This window comes from Brienomyrus brachyistius, chromosome 4 (assembly GCF_023856365.1).
Source record: "Brienomyrus brachyistius isolate T26 chromosome 4, BBRACH_0.4, whole genome shotgun sequence".
NCBI classification, from domain to species: Eukaryota; Metazoa; Chordata; class Actinopteri; order Osteoglossiformes; family Mormyridae; genus Brienomyrus; species Brienomyrus brachyistius.
In genome coordinates this window covers 582,685-603,045 of record NC_064536.1, presented here as the reverse complement: position 1 = coordinate 603,045, position 20,361 = coordinate 582,685, and the positions used below count along the sequence as shown (strand labels likewise).

General features: G+C 48.6%; 3 protein-coding genes across 6 annotated transcripts in view; 1 reads left to right on the top strand and 2 right to left on the bottom strand.

Moving 5' to 3' along the window:
- LOC125740298 (uncharacterized) overlaps positions 1–20,361 on the top strand; it is a 41,901-nt gene that overhangs the window by 18,410 nt on the left and 3,130 nt on the right. For 2 of the 3 annotated variants that reach the window (XM_049011244.1, XM_049011243.1), the window contains exons 1-2: positions 15,869–15,978; positions 18,869–18,944. In XM_049011244.1, the coding sequence (XP_048867201.1) occupies positions 18,903–18,944 (42 nt within the window). In that variant the 5' untranslated portion in view covers positions 15,869–15,978; positions 18,869–18,902. Of the gene's footprint in view, positions 1–13,834; positions 15,998–18,868; positions 18,945–20,361 lie in introns of those variants that run through there. The other variant, XR_007397499.1, reaches the window with a different exon arrangement.
- On the bottom strand, positions 3,814–12,799 carry lig1 (ligase I, DNA, ATP-dependent). 2 transcript variants are annotated; one of them, XM_049011240.1, is made up of 28 exons: positions 12,775–12,799; positions 12,286–12,478; positions 11,819–11,893; positions 10,973–11,156; positions 10,396–10,564; positions 9,945–10,061; positions 9,545–9,814; positions 9,355–9,460; positions 9,170–9,262; positions 9,040–9,096; positions 8,890–8,948; positions 8,654–8,767; positions 8,365–8,531; positions 8,014–8,090; positions 7,734–7,825; positions 7,484–7,583; positions 6,681–6,766; positions 6,418–6,533; positions 6,201–6,296; positions 5,907–6,017; positions 5,757–5,828; positions 5,527–5,671; positions 5,348–5,430; positions 5,038–5,190; positions 4,711–4,764; positions 4,476–4,619; positions 4,272–4,364; positions 3,814–4,127 (listed from the first exon to the last, which is right to left on the bottom strand). In XM_049011240.1, exons 1-28 carry the CDS (start codon positions 12,782–12,784, stop codon positions 4,050–4,052), a joined length of 3,114 nt encoding a protein of 1,037 aa, XP_048867197.1. In that variant the 5' UTR covers positions 12,785–12,799; the 3' UTR covers positions 3,814–4,049. The 2 variants fall into 2 exon arrangements, with proteins under 2 accessions (XP_048867197.1, XP_048867198.1); XM_049011241.1 differs by having other exon boundaries at positions 9,545–9,808.
- On the bottom strand, positions 13,494–19,561 carry LOC125740301 (ETS translocation variant 3-like protein). The gene is made up of 6 exons (XM_049011247.1): positions 18,291–19,561; positions 16,653–16,710; positions 15,712–15,943; positions 14,699–14,825; positions 14,270–14,363; positions 13,494–14,036 (listed from the first exon to the last, which is right to left on the bottom strand). The coding sequence occupies exons 1-6, from the start codon at positions 18,420–18,422 to the stop codon at positions 13,729–13,731; spliced, it is 951 nt and encodes a 316-aa protein (XP_048867204.1). The 5' UTR covers positions 18,423–19,561; the 3' UTR covers positions 13,494–13,728.

Sequence of the window (20,361 nt, the reverse complement as noted above, 5' to 3'; positions counted from 1 at the left end):
CAACACAAATACGTGATGTCCAAATTGGGGGGGGGCAAACAAGAGGGAAAAGATGTATAGAGTTGAAAATTAGTAGCAAAAACAATACATTCAGGCAAGAGGTAGAATGAATAGAATGACAGACCGCTGGCAGACTGGCCATTTACACCAGCAGTATGATTATTACATTCAAAGCCCAGTCACTGCAAGAGGCCCTCGCCCCGTAAGGTGTAAGGCCTGCTTCGGGCTCCTGACGCAGCTTTATCCCGCCTCTGAAGTCCTGCACGTGGATTCAGGAATAGTGCAATGTACAGTATCCATTAACTAGCCGTATGGCTCATTTGGGGCAGAATGCAATAATACGCGGGATAGCCGTTAATGTGCAGAGAGATGCCAAAAGTGCACCACTGTAAACAGCTGAATATACCCAGTGTTATGTAAATATTACAGTTTGGCTGCAGTGTGGGGGGTGTTACAGGAATGTAAAAGTTGAATCTTGGAGCGGGGTCACCCCGCCCCCCGCGTCCCGAGCCACAGTCGTCCCATTTGTCCTCAGCTCGCTCTTTCCCCGGCATGAGCCGAGGGCCAAAACAATGGGCCCATCTCTTCCTTCCCCTCCCTTCCTCTCTCCTTCTCCTCCCTCGCTCCGGATTCCTCTTGCTTGCCGATGTCTCTCCGCAAACAATGGAGAGAGGGGGACTGGGGGACGCCTGATGCGTCTCTGTCCCTCCCGCCCTGTCAATGGGGCTTTCATCCGGACCCCCAGCCCTCCTGCTTTCTGACACGGAGACAATGGCACTCTTTCTCGCCCCTCCCTCTGCCACGCTCCCACTCCCTTCATTCCTGCAGCCGGAGAGAAGGATGAGGGATGGGGGGGGGGGGGGGCTATAAATAGGTAGGTTGATGGAAGGCTGGCCGTGAGGGAGCCCAGCATTACAGCATACCTTGGCAGGGACACCAGTGGCCGATGGCCCCCAGGGGACCAGCACCGACTGACACCTGTGACCAACCTTAACGAGCCAATTATAATGCCCCCCTCCTCGTTAACTCAATTACAGGAAGCTTTGGGGAGCCCAGCATTCCAGGAGAATGAGACCCAGGAGCGTCACTGGAGATTCATGAACAGGGGCACTAACGGTTTGCTGAGGTGGGGGCGTCATTTTAATGAAAATGAAAGAGAACATTTAAGCTCTTTAGCGTACATTTATTTGGGGGGGGGGGGGGGGGGGGGTAAATAGCCACCCAGCGATGCCCCTGATTAGAATTACAGAAATGAAATGAAAAACACAAGAGGGCAGAGATGCAGACGCATGCAGTCGTTGCGGATTCATTTCTGCATGTTGCTGCCCTTGTCAGTCTGCAGCAGACAGCCTGCACCTAGACTGATAAAGAGGCTGAACTCAGCCGGAATCGAAATTCTCCAGCTCACCTGGGGACGTCTGCCTGACACCCGGCGGCTGAGTTTTCCCTTCACCGGCTTGGCAAGGTGAGCAACCAGTAGGGACTGTGAGAAGCAAAGAGACGCCGTTTTAAACTGGCTTTTCCTCTGCGGAGGTTTTCCAAAATGATCTCTGGGGAGCAAAGAACCAGGGTCTTATCCGAATACATAAAAGAGCCACAAAACACATTTTAAGTCACTGCACCCCCCCACCGTTGCTTTTATTTTCCTCCTGTGATGTCCAAATAGCACGGTGCAACCTGCCCAATTTACCCCAAGCCAGAGATAAACGTGTCGCCTTTTCACGCTGAGTATTCTCTCATTATAGGACCCAGGAGATACCAGTTTTGTCTGGAAACATATGCGGGGAAATACTGGGGAAGAGAAAAAGGCTGGAAACCTTCTCATTTATTTCCAGAACAAACTGAGAGGGGCGCCGTGAATAGGCTGTGCAGTGGACTAGGTGCGGCCAGGCAGCAAGAAAACAAACAATTTAGCAAATCCAGGGTGTCTAGCAGAGCGAAATAAAGCTGAGCGTGTAGGAGACAATTTTTAAAAATAAACCTGGGAATCGAAGAAGAAACTCATAATTTTCAGAAAATCAATGTGAATCGGGCCTAATCACTTTAATACTGGAAGTTAATGACCGACCCCACTTCCTGCAAGCAAAAAGACTAATGAACCATTGTGATGCTTTCTGATTTCTCTTTGAAAATTACCCTGATCAAGTTATGCTGCTGTTGAATAGGAAATCAATCATCGGTGTGTGTGGATGAAGATGCACACATATCGCAAGCCAAAGAGCCTCGTAAAAGCTGCTTGTTATTCAAGTGCTCAGTCAATAGTGAGCACAATGGCCAAGCCGTGGGTTTGCACCAGGACAAAGGGGAACGCTGTCCCTCTCGCCCCTGCCTCTCTCTCTCCCTCCCTCCCTTTCATGGCAGAGATGTCACAGAACGCTCCAAAGCAGGGATGAAGAGATGGAGGCGGGAGATGCGCAGGAAGAAAAACAAACACATTGTTGCAGCCTGAGAGGGGGCCATTGTTCACACGGCGGAGGGCGGGTGCAGGGGCACACCGGCAAGAGGCGTCCATCAGCCGGAATATCTGCCTGCGGTTCTGAAACGATTGGCCCGATAAGATCCCGGTCCCCATAGGCACATGGGACAGATACACAGGCATGTTCAGATGGAGAGGAGGACAGCCCAACTGCTCAGCCCCTCTGTTGTGGATGCAAGAACCGAGACCGACTCCCCTGAGCACGAAATGCACACCCCACAGAAAAACGGAATCAGGCTTTATAGCATCCAGGTGCAACGCAGACGACGAATCGACAGGCAAAGCAAACTGCAAAATGAGCAGCTCCGGCCTCGCTATCTGCCGGCCTTCAAAAGAATCAGACTCTCTCATGACCAAGAGTCCAAACTATTCAGATGAGCTGAAGTTTCCTCTCATTTTTGTGTTGAAATCAATGGAGTCGATTCATCTCCAGATCTGATCAATGACGTGGCTGGAAAACACAATCTGGAAAGATGAGGAAATGCGGGAAAATGGAGAGCAAAAGGGGAACATGGCAGGGTGATAATATTTTCCATCTACAGCTTCCCAAACAGGCGCAAAAGTCACAAAAGCGCTATTCTGTTGATCTCTCTCCCCCCTGCTCCCAACCCCAACCGCAGGAAAACAATCCTCTCAGCACAAAGCCCACGTACTTCACACACCAACCGCTTAGAGCACGAGCACACGTGTCAGAGAGGGTATGTGGTGACTGACTGCCCCCCAGCAACACGTGCACGCATATTCCGACCTCCCACTACAGCAAAACATCTGAGGCAGGGCTCGGGGGGGGCACACAGGCTAGCGCCACCCGCACAGCCCGGCCTGTATGCTCACCCGGCAGCCGGGAAGCGTGACTATTCCTGAGGAGTGCTCGGTGTACCCCTGTACCCCATGGGGTGCGCTGGAGGGATGCGGAACTCGGCCAGGGAGCCGGACTGTTCACGAGGAGTTCTTAGGTGTACAACAGGCAAAAGTTTACATACCACAGGTTTTATTCCACTTTTCCGTTTATTTACTAAACTGCAGATTGTTTACTCTACTTAAGCATTGGAAAGTTGAGTCAACAACTATAAATGACATTTTGTTGCTAATGACGGTACTCAAATGGTGAAAATACTGTAAATTTGCTAACAAAGATTGAGGATTTTTAGCAGATATTAAGAGTAACATGCAAATGTGCACAAAATTGTTTGACTGGTAGCGTATCACTGTGCTAGAGGGAGGCAGGGCACGGCCAGGAGGCGTGACTATTCACGAGGAGTGCTCAGGTGTATTCGTGTGCCGCATGGGGTGTGCTGGAGAGAGGCTGGGCACTGTTTAAACACACAATCCAAATCTACTTCTCAAAGATTTATTCAAGTTATTTTGACAATGGAAAAAAATAGATATTTACAGGGCTTTTGGTCTCATGCGGAGCATTTTCATACCACACGTTCCCCACAGACGCACACAAACATTAATAAATCCTAGACAGATGTTCCTTTCAGGAGTCACTTCTCGCTACGACACGGACCCCCCTCCAGGGGCCACGCGGCGGACCCCAAATGCCACAGGGACCATCAGGGCCGCCGGGTTAATAGTAGTCCTCGGGCTCAGCCCTGTCGGACCCCTGGTTCTGGATCTGCTGTTGTTTCTTGTACAAGTCAGCGATCTAAAGAGATGGGAGGAGTGAAGGAGTCAGTTCTGCTTCAAGTGACAGTCATTTCTAGAACATTCTAATCGGTATTCAGGGGGCCTCAATCTGTCCTTAACTGGCCACACAGTGCCTCACCTCATGGAAACCCCCCGAATTTACCTGTGCTCCGGTGGTGGAATCTTCTGGTTTTTTGTCTTCCCGGACTCTGAGGAAGCGAGGAAAGCGCAGGGAGATCCCCTTGTCTGGATCCACCTGGGACAGAGGGACCACAAGGACGGTCACATGTCTGCTCTTCCCCCAATAACTGAACAGATCACTGATAAGCGTGTGGCTGCAAGGATCAGCCCTCGGTGACAAACTGACCAATCCCATGGCAGCCTTGTGGACAGGAGACAGGGACAGGTCCGCACACTTGACTTCCCACACCTGCACCGCATCCAGCCACAGGTCGGGCTCTGCTGATTGGTCGACGCGGTAGTACGGCCTGGGCTTCGGAAGAACGTGTTCCTGGATGGGGGGTGGGGGGCTGAGTACTGTGCAGTATCTTTGAACAATCTGTCTAACTCAGCGGATCTGTGGGCCGACTTCATCTCCATACCTTAAAAAAGTTAAAATGCTGTTCCAGGTCCTCGTCTTTAAAACCCGTTCCGATCTGTGAGTGAAAAACGATTCATGTCGAAAGTTACTTCTTAGAAGGCAAACGTCGGCCAAAAAGCAGGGAAGAAAAAGAATAATAGTTATATAACTCAGCCAAAGAGCGAGCTGCCACGCAAGCGAGAGCCGATTACAAAGACCGGCCAAGATGCCTGCGGCGAGCCGGGTCTTGCCCTGAGGCGGTATGAACGCCGCCTGCTTGTAGAACATGCCGGAAAGGATGAGGAGGGGGGAGAGAACATTCCGCAGGGGGAGGAGGCCGGCGGCCCACCTTGCAAACCGACTGGAACTCCTCGTTGTCCTCGTCGTAGCAGGCGAGCAGGTAGCCTCCGTAGGAGCCGGCCCGCTTGCCTTTTCCGACGTAGGCGCCGATGACGCAGAGATCCACCGTGTCTCCTACACCGTCCAGGTAGTCCTTCTTCAGCTGACAGACAAACGGGAGAAGTTACAGCCACTGCGGGGCGCAGGAACGAGCACACTGTCGCTTAAATCGGGCTTCTGCTCATCTATTCGAACCCCAAGAGGGCGCGAGCTAATCCACAGAAAGAAAATGGGCTTTACTGCTAAGCCGGAAGAGGCACCTTCAGCCAGTTGTGTGAGCGCTTGGCGATCTCATAGGTGGCGTCCTTCTCAAGGGTCTTCACCATGAGGCCCTCGCACGAATCTGTGCGAGGCAGAGAGGGAGAGAGCGTGCTCAGAGCGTGCCGGGACCGCATACGAGGGATGGATGCATCCTGGCCTCACGGCTGCCATCTCCCACCTCGCACGGACTGCTCGAGGAACTCCGCGATGGCGTCCGTATTGTCGCAGTCGAGCGCGCGCGCGAAGACAAACTCTCCTTCGCGCTCCTCGAAGCTCTCCCTCAGCAGGGCCCGTCGCCTCGACAACGGCTGCCTGACCAGGGACTGCGGCGCAAAGGCAGGAAGTCAGAAATCGACGCCAATCGAGTCTGCCGACGCACCAACCAGGTCGCAGCTTACACGTCCTTACCTCCCCGTTTAGGTAGAGCAGGTCGAAGGCGTAAACGCAGACCTGCACTTTAATCTCTGAAGCGTCCACATCCTGAGACAGACAGTTACATGTGGTTACATGTGCGACTGACATCCACGTACACGCGCCTCGCGCACACACAAGCGGTACCTTTCTCTTCCGAGTGGTGAGAACCTGGAAGGGCTGGATTTGTTTTTTCTCCCTGTCCCAGGCCACTGCCTCGGAGTCCAGGACGCAGGACCGCACCGAGGCCTTCTTCACCTGTGAGGGGCAGCGAGTCAAACGGAGCGGCTTGCCTCCACGTGAAAGACCACAAATGAGTTGGTGCATTACCGCCCTTCCACCACTAGGGGTCCCTCTGCACTCAGCATTACCGCATCTTCAGAAGCCTAAATACCAGATGCGAACTAATTGCAGCAGTGGCAGAGAGGGGCGGCTCATCACCTGGGGTACTCGGGCGATGATGTCCGGGTATTTGCTGGTGTTGTCCTCTTGGTTACGGCTGAAGACGTGGACCTCCCCATTCTCCAGGATGTGGATCTGCCAGGTGGCACGGAACGGGACACTGATGGATCAGTAAGAACGGCAGACGGCCCCTGGCACCCGAGCGGCCTGCAGACCGACCACAGGAGGGCGCCGTGTTGGGGCTGGCCAGACGTACCTGTGCCCTCTCCCCATCGTATTTGTATTCGCACGTGAAGGCGGCCTCGTCGAATTTCTTCATGACCTCCGACACGCCCTTTGTTGGGTGGGCCAACATGGGCCTTAGAGGAACTCCTGAGAGAGAGATGGGGGGGGGGGGGGGGAGATGGCGAGAGAGAGAGGGAGAAAGGAGGAAAGAGTTTGTGTTTACTTCACTCAGCCGTCAAACTCAAGACAGACTCCTTCTCCATCTCACACACACACACACACACACACACACACCTGGTGTGAGCTTGCAGTGTTTGGGCAGCTCGTCAATCCCCTCCTTCAGCAGCACCGGGATGATGGCGTCATAGTTGGGCATCTCACTGACAGCGACACGCACAAACTTAAATCCTCACTTGCGAAAGTAGGTCAGGTAAGACGTCAAACTTACAGCTCCACCAGCAGAGCACTGCCCTAACGTTCGAGCCCCGGGTTTGACTCTCAGGAAGCACAAAATCGCAGCCCCACTGCGAGTCGCTTCGGATAAAAGCATTGGCAGCAGGAGTAAATGTTATCATTTCGGCACTAATACTTTAACACCATGCCAGCAACGAGAGTATAAAGGTGAATTAACTAACGGAAAGGATAAAAACTCCACAACTAATTACAAAATGTCATAACATTAAAACAATATAAATATGATGTTTACGATTAATAAGATTAGCTGTCAAATAATCAAAAAAAAAAAAAAAAAAAAAACAGGCCTGACTTTACTAAGAACCTTTTCTAAGGAGGCGGTACCTAAAATGACGACTCCGCCTGAGGGAGTTAAAGAAGCGACACAGTACAGCGTGTTTAACAGGTAAAGGAGGATGCAGGACAGACATGCAGGACACACAGGTGGATCGTCACCCGCAAGTAAACACACGAGTCGGCCGGCTGTGGGGCGTGTGACACCCTGTACAGGCGGCCTGACCCCAGTGATTCTCCAACTTAACTTCTGTCAGTTTCCCCAAAATTGATCTGCACTAATAAAGATACAAATTAATCAGTATTGTAACGAATGCTGGCTTAATCTGTCCCGTCTCAGCGCCCCTCACCAGTACGTCTGCTTGACGATAAGAGCCTTCTCCTCAATCCAGGCCCGTCTGTTCTCGGGAGTCATCGCCTTCCCAGCGTCGACAATCGGGGGCGGGAATTCTGCGGGGGGACAGGGGGGCCTTTAGAGCGCTGGTGTCCTCCGAGTGCCTGAAGCTCCGCCACAGTATACAACCGGCCGCGCGCCTCACACACACACCCAAGCACATACCCACACATACACGCAGCCCAAGCACGACGACCCCGACTGACCTTGGCCCGGGGGGGTCAGACACACGGCTTGGGCCAGAGCCGCCAGCACGCTCTGCTCCGCCAGCCCGATCCGCAGCTTTCCTGCCAAAGACCTGCCGATCACAAGCCAACCATGCGTCACATGACTCGCATCACCCAATCAAAATCACCACCACAACCCAATCAGGCTGGTGAACATGCTACCATGAACTTTCACTTTGACGAGATCAAGAAGCTAATAAAGGCAGAGGCCGTGAACGGCTTATGCAGGGTCAGAAGGTCACAGGTGAAGGTTACTGACCTCACGATGTATCTTGCCTCAGAGTGCCTACATGCCACAAACAGGCCTTTGATTATCTCGATCTTCTTATTCATAGACTGTTGGGAAAAGGAGAAACGGCACTCAAACCGGGGGGGTGCTAGTCTCCGTATAAGCAAAAAGTAATTTTACACCCAAGCGATTAAATTCAGATGTGTTTCGCAATTCATGCAAAGTCAGTCTAGCGTGGAAGCTACACTCGACGTAGCTTTAGCCTCAAAGCTACGTCTTCACTTGACGCTCGATCACGATGTAGACCATGTCAGCACTGCTCTGCCAGACGCCCCTATTACTGCTGCCAGAACATCATCCCCATATTAATTCAACACTCACGGAGTTGCCGCTCATCTTGGCGATGTCCTTGAGCTTACTGAACACACCCGCCGCCGTCAGATTGGCCGGGGCAAACATCATTCTCTGGTTGCTGCGGGAGCTCTCTGCCACCAATCCCAGGTCCCCTTTCTCCTGCGCCTCTGCCTTGATTTTGTCCAACTGTCGCCCTGGCAACAAGCAGCAGATGGCAGAAATTAAAACCCAAAGCTGGGGGGGGGGGGGGGGGGGGGGGGATTAAGGAGGAAAAAAAAAAAAAAGTTGCCGGGCCCTGATCAGAGCATCCTTTTACCGGTTGCCTGGGCAACAGCCTTCATCAGGACCGTCTCCCCAACTCCCAGCTCCATCCCCAGGTAGGCAGGGCCCAGCTGGTTGAGACAGAGGTAGATGCAGCAGAGCAGGTCGTCTGGACAAACAGAATTACTACATCAGCATTGTTAAGACCGCAGCCTCAGAGCAGTCTGTCTCTCTGCCTCACACACACACACACACACACACACACACACACAAGAAAGACAGCGAAATCACCTGGAGAGAGAACCAGCACAGAACGCAGAAGATTTGACAGGGTCTCGATGTTCCTCAGCCTGGGACAGGAGAGCGGAGACGGCATGAATATTAAGACCCTCCGCAAAGGCGAAGCACGCTCTCACCCGGCCAGCCACCTGACAGTCATACCTGCCCTGTTCCTCCTCTATCTTCTCAAAGGTACGGGCCACGGCCAGGTACGGCACCCTGAAAGAGAGGAAGCCATCTCTGGAGGCCCGCTGAGAGGGAGACCGGGAGAGGCGGCGGCAACGGGGCTGACCTCTGACCCCGGTCCCAGCAGGCATGCTGCACGGGGTGATAGCCGGTCCTGGACGGGTTGTAGTCGGTCTGGCTAAGTGGCTTGGCCTCCTCACTGTGGAAGAAGAGGAATTGAAGATGGTGCACGACATGTCACACTGAGGGCCAGGTGATCCCCCACCCCAGGCACAGGCCGCCCTCCTCTACCTCTCGCCCCCTCCTGTTGTCTGCTTGGCTGCGCCCATCTGCTTATCCGCTTGTCCCTTCCCAGCATCCTCTGCCTTCGGCAGCTTCACCGCTGCCTTCCTAGGTGCTGGGGATCAAAGGGTTGAACGTCGCATTATTATTAGCGGTGCTTTAACTCCGCAGCAGCTGTTTGGCAGCGGCAGTCACTCACTGAAGAAGCTGCTGATGGTCGCCTTCTTGGCCGACGTCGTCTCGCCTCCCCCCTTCGCCTCCTGCTTCTCCGACCTCTCTGTGGCCTTCAACTTCTCCGGACTCCTCTCCTCCAGCTCCTTTTCTCCCTTGGCCTCTGCATCCTCCGCCTTCGCAGTGGCCCTCTCTCCTTCCGGCTCCCCTTCCTCCTCCTCCTTCACAGTGGCTCTCCCTCCTTCCGACTCCTTGCTTTCTTCTGCATTCTTACTATCAACTTCCATCTCTTCTGGTTCTTCTGAAAAAGGTGAAATATGGCACACAGACAAAAATGAGGGATTGAGGAAAGGAGAAAATTAGAATGAATGGACGGACACAGACACACAGAAGAAGACCATCCCCCCCAAAAATGTTGGCTCTCTCACCACCAGTGTCGGGGGGTCCCTCTGTGCGTGACCTCTTAACCTCCTGTTCATCTGGACCAGGGTCCTCCTCACCGACGACATCAGTCACCAGCTTCCTCTTAGGAAACTGCTTCCTCGCTGAAGGAGGACAGTAGTTAAGTTGGCCAATTAAATAATCTGGCTAAACAGTTAAATGGCACTTTGCTTTGAAAATGTAACAAATCTGCCTCTTAGCAAGACGATATGCAAGTCTTTTCTGCTGCCTAGCAGTTTATTGCTGCTGTCAATTTGAAACAGAAGACACCCAACAGAATTCAACTAAAGGCACCTCAAGGAAATAAGAAATTAAGTTTTAGTGTCGCATCACCCAAAGTGATGCTGTACAGATTCATCCAAAGACCTCAGGATATACAGAGAGCCGCGAGACAGGGATAAGTCCAGGAAAGAGACGGGGTGACAGAGCCGTTCTGACCGGTCTTCCGTTTGAGGATCCCGGAGGGAGAAATGGAGGAGGGAGTCCCTGGAGAAATGGAGGAGGCAGGGGTGACTGCTGCGGCTGCAGAAGCTGGGGCACTTGGTGTAGATGGAGTAACCGGAGCAGACGGCGAGGAGACAGCGGAAGCTGCCTTGATTACTGCCCCCTGGAGGATGGGGGAAAAAGCGCAGGCATGTCATCAACCAAGGACAGAAAGCAAGGCCTGATGAAACGATAGAAGGGTAACCGACGCCTTCACCGACGGATGTGTCAAGGGGCTGAATCTGAGTTCTTGACTGGCAGGGATGATTAACGGCAGACCTGGCACATGGGGTCGGATGCGCATTTCCCAGATGCAAGCGGCGTGGGACCGCAGCCAAGAGCTGCAGTCACGCCTGGTGCCTCTTAAATATCCAGTTGATCGCATTGACATGTGTTTGAGCCAAACACCCACACTGATGTTCCCTCGACAAGTAGCCAAAGATATACATGGACGAGGCCCAGCTTCACGTCGCAAACAAATTAATCCTAACTGCAGATCTCACACATCAGCTGCTGACATTTACAGACTCACCTTTTCGGGAGTGGGCAGGGGCGCCGGCTCCTCCCGGGGGCCCGGCGAGGACACTTCCTCCTTAGTGCCCGCCTCTTGCTCCTCGTCGCTGTCTATGATTCGCCGGCTGCGCTTGCTGACCTTCTTCACGGGCGAATCGCATTCTGCCACTCCGTTCTGAGGCTTCAGGGGTGACTTGACTGGTCTGCCAGAGCAGGCAAGAAGAGAGAGAAAAACATGCAGTTTGGCATGTTTTAATTAATAAGGCAAGAAAGGTAACAAATAATATAGTATAAAGCTATTACTGATGTATTAACCACAAATTATCACTTACATGGTGATCTCATGTTTGTTCATCGTTAATTAATCGTGACGTACATTTTATCCCAAGCAGTCACCACGTTTGTTACTATATCTGTTAATTCTGTAAACCTCTGTGAATTACTGAAGTGATCAATAACAAAAGTGAGATACAGATCTCGTTTGTTCGTCGTTAATGAATCGTGACATCTTTCATCTTAAGTAGCGACTACATTTTTAATTTGTACTTCAGTAGAAACTGAGTTAGTGCGAGCGATCTGTGTTGCCTTAAGTGTTACTTCAAGAAATGATAAACCTACAAGCTAAGGAAGATTTGCACTTTAACCTGGTTTAAAACATAACCCCCAATACACTGCATAGACAGCAGAACATTACACGCACCCAGAGGCAGGTTTGTTCTCGCATGTGTACCGATTGCCTACGGACAGTTTATAAATACAGAAGCATTTGTTGACCTTTCATTGTCAGTCAGCATTCGTAGCATTGCTACCTCTGTACAGCCTACAAGCATCAGATAACTTCAAGGCACAGGTGAGCCCCACTCACTCAGTCTTATCTTTGGCCACTCCATCGCTTTTACTGCCCTCCTTCTCCTTCCCTTTCATCGGCTGAAAGAAAGACCTACGTGAAAAGGGAGAAAGCATCATTTTTCTGGCGGCAGGGAGGGCGTTCAGCGGGAAGTTATGCCGGATCGCACCGACACAGTGCAGGATCACTGCCCTTCGCGGCTATATGCACGCAGGAAAGTCGCCAGGCGTGCATCACGGCATCAGCACACCAAAAGGGACAGGAACTCGGGTTAAAGCTGTACCAAGCCAACTTGGAAAACACGTGTGGCTTTATTTGGACACTTTAAATCGGTAACGCATGAACGAACTGCAAAATAACCAGCAAATGACACCGGCGTTACTGCTCAGGCTTCAGCTGATCTACTACCAGCCGAACACGCACCGAAATTCGCACCACTAAACACCCGACATTTATTAAGCTTTAGATTTAATACGTGTACTTACGCTATGCTTCGCTGCATGTTGTCGGAATAAGGCACTTCTTTATCTCGTTGTGATGCCCCCTTCCTCACTATACTGAGCGCAGATCCGACCACTTTTCCGCGCGTTTCCTTCTGAAAATTAAGCGCCAACGTGACGTCACGTGCCGCGCGGCACCGTGAGTACGCAGAGAGGAGTATGCGCAGGCGCAGCGCCCCTGGATATTAAAAATAATTTTTAAATGTTATGCGACGTTCGTTGCAATCTTTTAGTTTGACCCCGAGCCAGCTATACCGATCTTAGTTTATCTGAGGTCACACAATTCTCCGCACATCGAATTACAAAACAGACACAACCAGCGTTAAATTCTGACTTTCACGTGTTGTCTTCTGGGTATTCTTTATATTTTATGCTTATATATTTAATACAGTTATATAGAATTGCGGAAAAGATTAAAAAAAACTGCAATTTGCGAAACTGGTTTTATAGCAACTCCCTTACACAAGCTCATACCCGTAAACATCGATGGCGCAACCGAAATGATTCTTTTACGTGTTACGTTAAGTTACACGACTGCCACCTACTGCTGTTCGGGGGGATGTGCAGCAGGAAGGTGAGCTGTTTTCTAATACACCACAGGGCGTGCAAAGATATACGTTTTATTTATGGTTAAATGAATGGTGCTGCTATTTTTTTATCACTAGCTGTGCCTTTCCGTATAATGTAGTTTATGAATATGAGAAATTTGTTTTTAAATAACTTTTTGTAACCATTGCACCGCCGGATTGGCCAGCCCAACTCTTTATCCTTCCCGAAGTTAAATGTTATCTCCTTCGCCCCCCTCCTTCCGAGGAGAGTGAGAGTCTTCACTCATTTCACCCGGAATGCTTTCATTCCTCCTGGCTGTAGTCTAATAGATTTTTTCCTCCCAGAAATAGTATGATAGAATCTTCAGTCATTTCCTCCCAGAAGAAGGAGGATAAAATTTTCACTTAGTCCCCCCCAGACGTAAAGGGATAGAATCTTCACTTATTGCTTTCAGCAAGTAGTAGGGCAGAATCCTCTCTCATTTCCCACAGCAATGGAGCGATAGAATCTGCTCTTCTCTTCCACTGCGGTAACATGATCCGATCCCGAGGCGCTTCCCGCAGCAGTAAGCGCTCATTAACCAATTATGACCGAAGACCCTTCTCCTTCTTTTTGAACCAGAATCAGAACTTTACACCAAATAGTATTTGTGTAATTTAAAATTTTAATATACACAATGCAGTACACTATTATAAGCAATGTACACAAAGTCTATTTTGTAATTGGAGAATATAGTCATTTATATAAAAAGCATTTTAATAAATAGGATAGTATGTGTACTATTTTAATGCAAATTTTATATAATTAAACTTTACAGCTGGAATAACAAGTAAACAGTGACAATTAAATTGTATGTACAAGCATAAAAACTGAAGACTTCTACAGCAAATCCTGATTTCCCTTCTTTCTCCGCTTTTCTCCTCCTTCCAGTGTTTCCTTCTTTCTCATCGCCCTTTCTCTCTCTCCCTCCTTCTCGGCACTGCAGCCGCTATAGGTCCACGCAGTGCACGCCGGCCACCCATTAAGAGCCGGTGGAAGGTGCATTGCAGCACCGACGGACGGAAGGCCTGTGAGTTGTGATTGGCTCGTTCCTGGAGTGGGCGGGATGGACAGATACGACAGCTGTCCCGGGAATGGCTTATGCAAACAGTACGGCAGGAGATACGGATGAGGAATGGAATGCAGAGCTGTCAATCAAAAGAGAAGCCCAAATATTAATCACAAATATGCAACATAGTGCCATATTGAACAAAATACATTTTTCTAAAATGTAGACTTGTTTTTCATGCAAATTGATATGGTACATAGTAATACAATAGTTTATTAATTTAAAAGAATTTCTTGTTAAACACTGACTACTTACAAATGCATATTTGCAGATCATATTATCTCTTTGAGACATTTACTGTAAGGACCTTACCTCTGTCCAGCATTTCCCGCCTCCCGCACCCTGAGAGAGACACCCCCCCCTCACTGGGAAAGAGAGGGAACTGAACTGCAGCACTCGGAACCGGCTAAGGAGGGGTAGGATGAGAGAGGGCGGATCATGAGCCATTAAAATGCACAAACTAAACACAGAAAAGACAATGAAAATAAATTAAATATTGTTCGGCAGATGCATTGTTTCATAGCCGCATGGATGGTCATCATCCAGTGGCAAGCATTATCATTAAAAATATTTTCCCAGCAAGCCACTGTTCCAGTTAACTTTTTTTTTTTTTGGACCAATCAGCAGTCTGCTTCCTGCGTTACATCATTCACTGGCCCCACCCATGGGTTCCTTAGAAAGTCATGGGGAGCAGGTGATGGAGTGAAGCTGCAAAAAGAGAAGTGAGAGGCGCTTTCTGACCTGGCTGGCCGGCACGTGGCAAGATGGGTATCCAGGGTAGTTCACAAGTATCAGTTTGCTGAAGTTGAACTTGTAGGTAAATCTTTTCCCTTTGGTCTTATGCAGGATGCTCTTATTGTAGTAATACCTGCAGGAGTCATTGGGTACACACATCGCAGTCACTCTTCTTCATGTGTTCACTTAGTTATTATGTATTTTACCACAAGACTGTTCCCATCTACAATATTGATTAGCGACTTTGGAAAGAAAATTAGAAACTTAGAATTGCGGTCAAATTCAAATGAAACTTTATTGTTACAATATGGCTGTGTAAAGAACAGAAGTCCAGATTTAAAAAAGGGGTAAATAATCTTCTTCCTCCTATACAGTATTTCTCATTCTTTCCTGATCGCTCTTCTGAGTGCTAATTGCTTGTTTGTCAGGGCTGCACTGGAATTAAACGTCCTTCCTGGACTTGTGCTCATACATGCCCACCACACCTACATTGTGGGGGGGTCCCCACCATGAATTTTGCCAGTCCAAAACTCTACCAGGAAAAGTACGCCACATGGCCAGTCCAGCCATAGTTACTGTCCCATAATTTGCCACAAGTAAATAAATATTCAGATTTAAGTGCATCTCTGTGTGTGTGTGTGAATGTCTGTCCATCTGTATGTATGTGCATGACTGTCTGTCTGTATTTCTGTGTGGGTGTGTGTGTGTCTGTCTGTATTTCTGTGTGGGTGTGTGTGTGTTTGTCTGTATATATGTGTGTGTGTGCGTGCGTGAGTGTCTGTCTATGTGTATGTGCATGACTGTCTATCTGTCTGTATGTGTGTGTCTGTGTATGTACGTATCTGTCTGTCTGTATGTATGTGCATGAGTATCTATCTGTCTGTAGGTGTGTGTCTGTGTATCTGCGCGAGTGTCTGTCTGTCTGTCTGTGCATGAGTGTCTGTCTGTGTGTGTGTGTCTGTGTATGTGCGTGTCTGTCAGGCTGTGTGTGTGTGTGTGTGTGTGTGTATTTGCCTCACCTCAGCGCCCTGCTCAGCTTGTCATAGTTCATGTGTGGCTTTCCCTTTCTCTCGCCCCAGAGCCGCGCAAGCCGCTCGGGGTCGCGGATCACGAACTCCCCCCACTCCCGGCCCCAGTCGATGGCTCCGCCCTCCCCGCGTCCCAGCAGCTCTAACAGGAAGTGCCACAGCTGCACCTGCCGGGACCCCGGGGACCACGCCGGCTTGTAGGCCCAGTCTGGGAACAACACTGCTGTGGAGACAGTGACTACAGCTCAGAGCAGGAAGGCGAGTCAAGGGGGGGCAGGTACTGGGGCTCATGTTCTATAAGGGTACACACATGCGCGCACACACACACACATGCATGCACACGAACACACATGCCTGCACGACTATTGACAGTCAGTACCTGCAGACACATGAAGGAAGTGTCAGAGGCTACTGACAGGACACAGGCAGGCAGACAGGAAGGCAGGCAAACAGGCAGGCAGACAGACAGACAGGCAGGCAGGCAGGCAGGCAGGCAAACAGACAGACAGGCAGGCAAACAGACAAACAGGCAGGCAGATAGACAGGCAGGCAGGCAGGCAGGCAAACAGACAGGCATGCAAACAGACAAACAGGCAGGCAGATAGACAGGCAGGCAAACAGACAGACAAACCGGCAGGCAGATAGACAGGCAGGCAGGCAGACATGCAAACAGACAGACAGGCAGGCAGACAGACAGGCAGGCAGGCAGACAGACAGGCAAACAGACAGACAGGCAGGAGACAGAGGTAGCGTATGCTATAATAATAGCAGTCAGCAAAGACACACAATAAAAATAATAAATAATTACTGTATAAATACCACAATAAAACTGATAAATAAAATGCCGTAATATATACAAAGGCTGCATTAATATATCACGGGTATAATTCCCCTGACATTGTATGTATCAAGTGAAGGATTTTTGAATTTACTCCTGGTCCAGTAAGGGGCGGTGACAGGTCCTGAAGGAGCGTTACAGGTGCACTGCATCTGTGGAAAAAGATCGTCGTCATCATCGTCATCATAAACACAAACATCGCGGTTCACGACCATTCTAATTACTTTGTGTGTGATCAGACTGCTTAACCAATGAAGGACATTGATCATCCCAAAGTCTGCTGCTTCAGGTCGTAGAATGAACGTCCCGTTATAACATTTAGAAAAAAATGTTTACCGATTAAGTAAAATTGCATAAAAGGAAGAAGAGCACAGAGAAATAAATACATGCACGGTTAGTATATAATGCCATTTACCGTTGTTTGGCGAAAAGTATACGAGAATATTGTAAAGCCTGAGTTAAACGCGTGCATAGTGCTAATTACTGAAATTATTTTTAGGTTTAATTAAGGTTCATTACATAAATGTATGAATAAAATTTTATTCCAATACAGATGAAAAATTTGACGCAACCATCTCTATAATGTATAAGTATAAATAATATAAGTATTAGGTGAGAGAACATTAATTGTTATTTAATGACTTTCAGTAATTTACATTGTGTTTAGTGAAGCCAGACGGAAATTAGATATTGTCTGGAGTTTATTAAAACTGTTTTTTATAAATTTGTGAAGAAATGACCGCTACACCACATGGCATCGGTTGTACATTGCCTACGCGTGATAAAATAATGTTACCGTTTAATAAAATATGTTTATTATATATGATGTTGTATTAAAAATACAGCAATACGATCAGAAAAGCGAATTTAAGCGAATTAAGTGGGTTGCTCTCGATAATTTAACAAGTCGGATTTTTCTGTAGGATGTCACACCTGGGCAATTAAAGACGACCTTTTTGGATACAAATAACGCAGATGATGCAAATGTCTGATAAACACACGTTATAAACCACTATGGGTTAAAAATAGCAATTTTATTTTGTAAATTCTCCTGACTGCTGTGAAATTAAGATCTTTATGGCAAAACACGAAAAAGTCTTTTACATTTTCTGAAAGTGTTCAGCATGACATATTCGACTAAATCGTATTTTAGATTATTCGGATTACAACAATTACATTTTAAATTATGAAAAATATTAAATGTAGGTAAAATATATATTTTACAGAATCTTTAAATAACTTTATTTTGAATGAAAACATTTTTTTCATTGAATGAAAGTATTAATGAATGGGTTAAATGACACAAAAAAACAACAAATATAATTCATATAAAAGATTATTCATTTATAACTTTTTAATATATTCGGTCAGTGGGATCCGTCACACATACTTTATGTAACTAAATTCCATACACATCGAAAAAAATGTCTCGTAAAAACTTGTTTATATTGGCTTTAGATTTATTATAGCATGATGCAATTTAGATATTAAACTTAATATTCCTATAATTATCGCCGAGAGATGTCACTTAATTTTTCAAATCATAGACAGGCTTATTATATACACTAGACAATTAAAGTACTGAAGGTTATCACTGTATATTATATATAATTACAACGGTAACTTAATGAAAATGCCTGCCAGCACCTATGGTTATTCTAATGAAATATGTTTCGATATACATTTTGAATTGTTCAGCGCTAATAAGGGATTTGCCAGACACGCTGAATACCTCTGAAAAGCTGATGCTGGTAACTTGCCCGGCAGAATGGCCCCGACCTCTTCTCTTCGAATCTTCTTCCTCGGTTCTGCGGCTACTGTCGGAGACAACTGACAGATCGCGCGCACAACCCCCCGCCCTCATCGCCCACCTTGAGTTTGATTATCTTCAAATAAGACAGACTTTAAGGGGCACCGCGCTACGTGCCGTGTGAACAAATTAAGCAAAAGAGATAAGGGTATTTTTGTTAGTAGGTAAATAATACCTTCCTGTTATCGGCCACAGGTCAAATGGGGAGGGTTCGTGTGTGGCTTGAACCCTCAAACAATACGACTGAGAAACAAAGTGGGAGAAAGATGTATCAATGAATAAAGGTCACTTTAAGAAGGTGTTTGAGAATGAAAATGTGAGTAATGGGTATTCTGGGATACACTGTGGGATTCCAAGCTTTAAAAAAATCTGTATCTGATCTTTGATGTTAATAAAAGAGAACAGATGCGGATTTGGATGATTTTGAAATGTGACTGTATGTCACCGGGACAATTTGCTGTCTGGGTCTGAGGACAGCTTCTCTACAAATGCTTGGTCAGGAGAGAAGCAGTCAAATGGAGGGAGAGGAAGAGGATGAGGAAGGAGGACGCTGCTCAGAGAGTAAAGGAGCACAGGGTGAGCAGCTGGGGATCAGGGGGGACCAGAGGCACGCAGACTCATTCCCGTCCGTCTCGCATCCAGCGTTATGGAGTGTTTCACCCCAAAATACCTCCAGGTGGGGGGGGCCGGTGAAGACCCTGGGCTCCGGAACGAAGATGGCGTCATTATTAAGGCCATAACCACCCTGACAGATGAGTTGGTCATATTAAATGGTCTCCTGTCGTGAAATGAGGAACCCCAAAGACCATCGCTCCATTCTCAACAGTGTCCTACAGCTCAGAACCTCATTAGTTAGTGGGAATATCCAAATTTGACCTTCTGGTCATGAAACATTTTATTTGTAGACTGGTGTTTGGGGGGGGGGGCAACACGAAAAGAAAATCTTTCTCTGTCTCCCCTCCTGTGTGTCTCTCCGTCCCTCAAGCCCGATAACTGACACCGGAGGCTTTTAATTTCAGTGTAAATACAAATACTCTTCCAGACGGGCATCAATAATTCAGGGCGCTAATTGAACTGAATGTTGTGCTTTTAGCAGAGCGGGGCTCCGAGGTCGCACAGCAGGGCGGCTGAAACCAGACCCACGGTCAGGCCCCCACACACGGTCAGGCCGAAACATGCTCAGGCCCACACATGGTCAGGCCCCCACACATGGCCAGGCCCACACACGGTCAAGCCGAAACACGGTCGGGCTCACATACGGTCAAGCCGAAACACAGTCAGGCCCAAACATGGTCAGGCCCAAACATGGTCAGGCCCAAACATGGTCAGGCCCAAACACGGTCAGGCCCACACATGGTCAGGCCAACACGTGGTCAGGCCCAAACATGCCGAGGCCTACATGCAGTCAGACCCAAACATGGATAAGCCTACACGCGGTCAGACATAAACACGATGAGCCCCAGACACGCTCAGGCCCACATGCAGTCAGGCCTAAACATGGTGAGGCCTACTCGTGGTCAGGCCCAAACACGATGAGCCCCACACATGCTCAAGCCCGCATGCGGTCAGGCCTGCACGCGGTCAGACATAAACATGGTGAGGCTCACACGTGGTCAGGCCCACGTATGGTCAGGCCCAAACACGGTCAGGCTGGAATGGTGAAGGTTCCCCTCCCCTCCAGAAAGCGACACTGCAACACAAAATATAAAAAAGACTCACACCAAATTATCAGCATCTCCCAGCTCACACTACACTTGTTCAAGGAGGCCACAAAGCAGTGGGACTACCTCTGATAGCACCAATTACTGTATACCAACATGCACCCTGCCCCCTTTAAACTTCTACAAAAGAAAAAAAACTTGTTCTTCAGAATTCTGTCTCCAAAAAGAGCTGCAATTCTCACTCTGAATTCCTAATTAAAACAGAAAGCTGTTTCAGCGGCTTTCAGAGTGTTGGCAGTAGCGTGATGCACATTGGGTAAGAAGAATGTTTA

What these genes read in the sequence shown, in the direction of transcription:
- lig1 (XM_049011240.1), bottom strand. An exon ending in GTGGCCAAAGATAAGACTGA is followed by an intron (nt 11,157 to 11,818) that starts GTGAGTGGGGCT and finishes CTGCTCTGGCAG; the next exon opens with ACCAGTCAAGTCACCCCTGA. An exon ending in GGCTGTTGCCCAGGCAACCG is followed by an intron (nt 8,532 to 8,653) that starts GTAAAAGGATGC and finishes GCTTGTTGCCAG; the next exon opens with GGCGACAGTTGGACAAAATC.
- LOC125740301 (XM_049011247.1), bottom strand. Translation starts at nt 18,422, where the DNA reads ATGAGGGCGGGGGGTTGTGCGCGCGATCTGTCAGTTGTCTCCGACAGT. An exon ending in AAGCTGAGCAGGGCGCTGAG is followed by an intron (nt 14,826 to 15,711) that starts GTGAGGCAAATA and finishes TGACTCCTGCAG; the next exon opens with GTATTACTACAATAAGAGCA. An exon ending in GCCACGTGCCGGCCAGCCAG is followed by an intron (nt 14,364 to 14,698) that starts GTCAGAAAGCGC and finishes ACCCCTCCTTAG; the next exon opens with CCGGTTCCGAGTGCTGCAGT.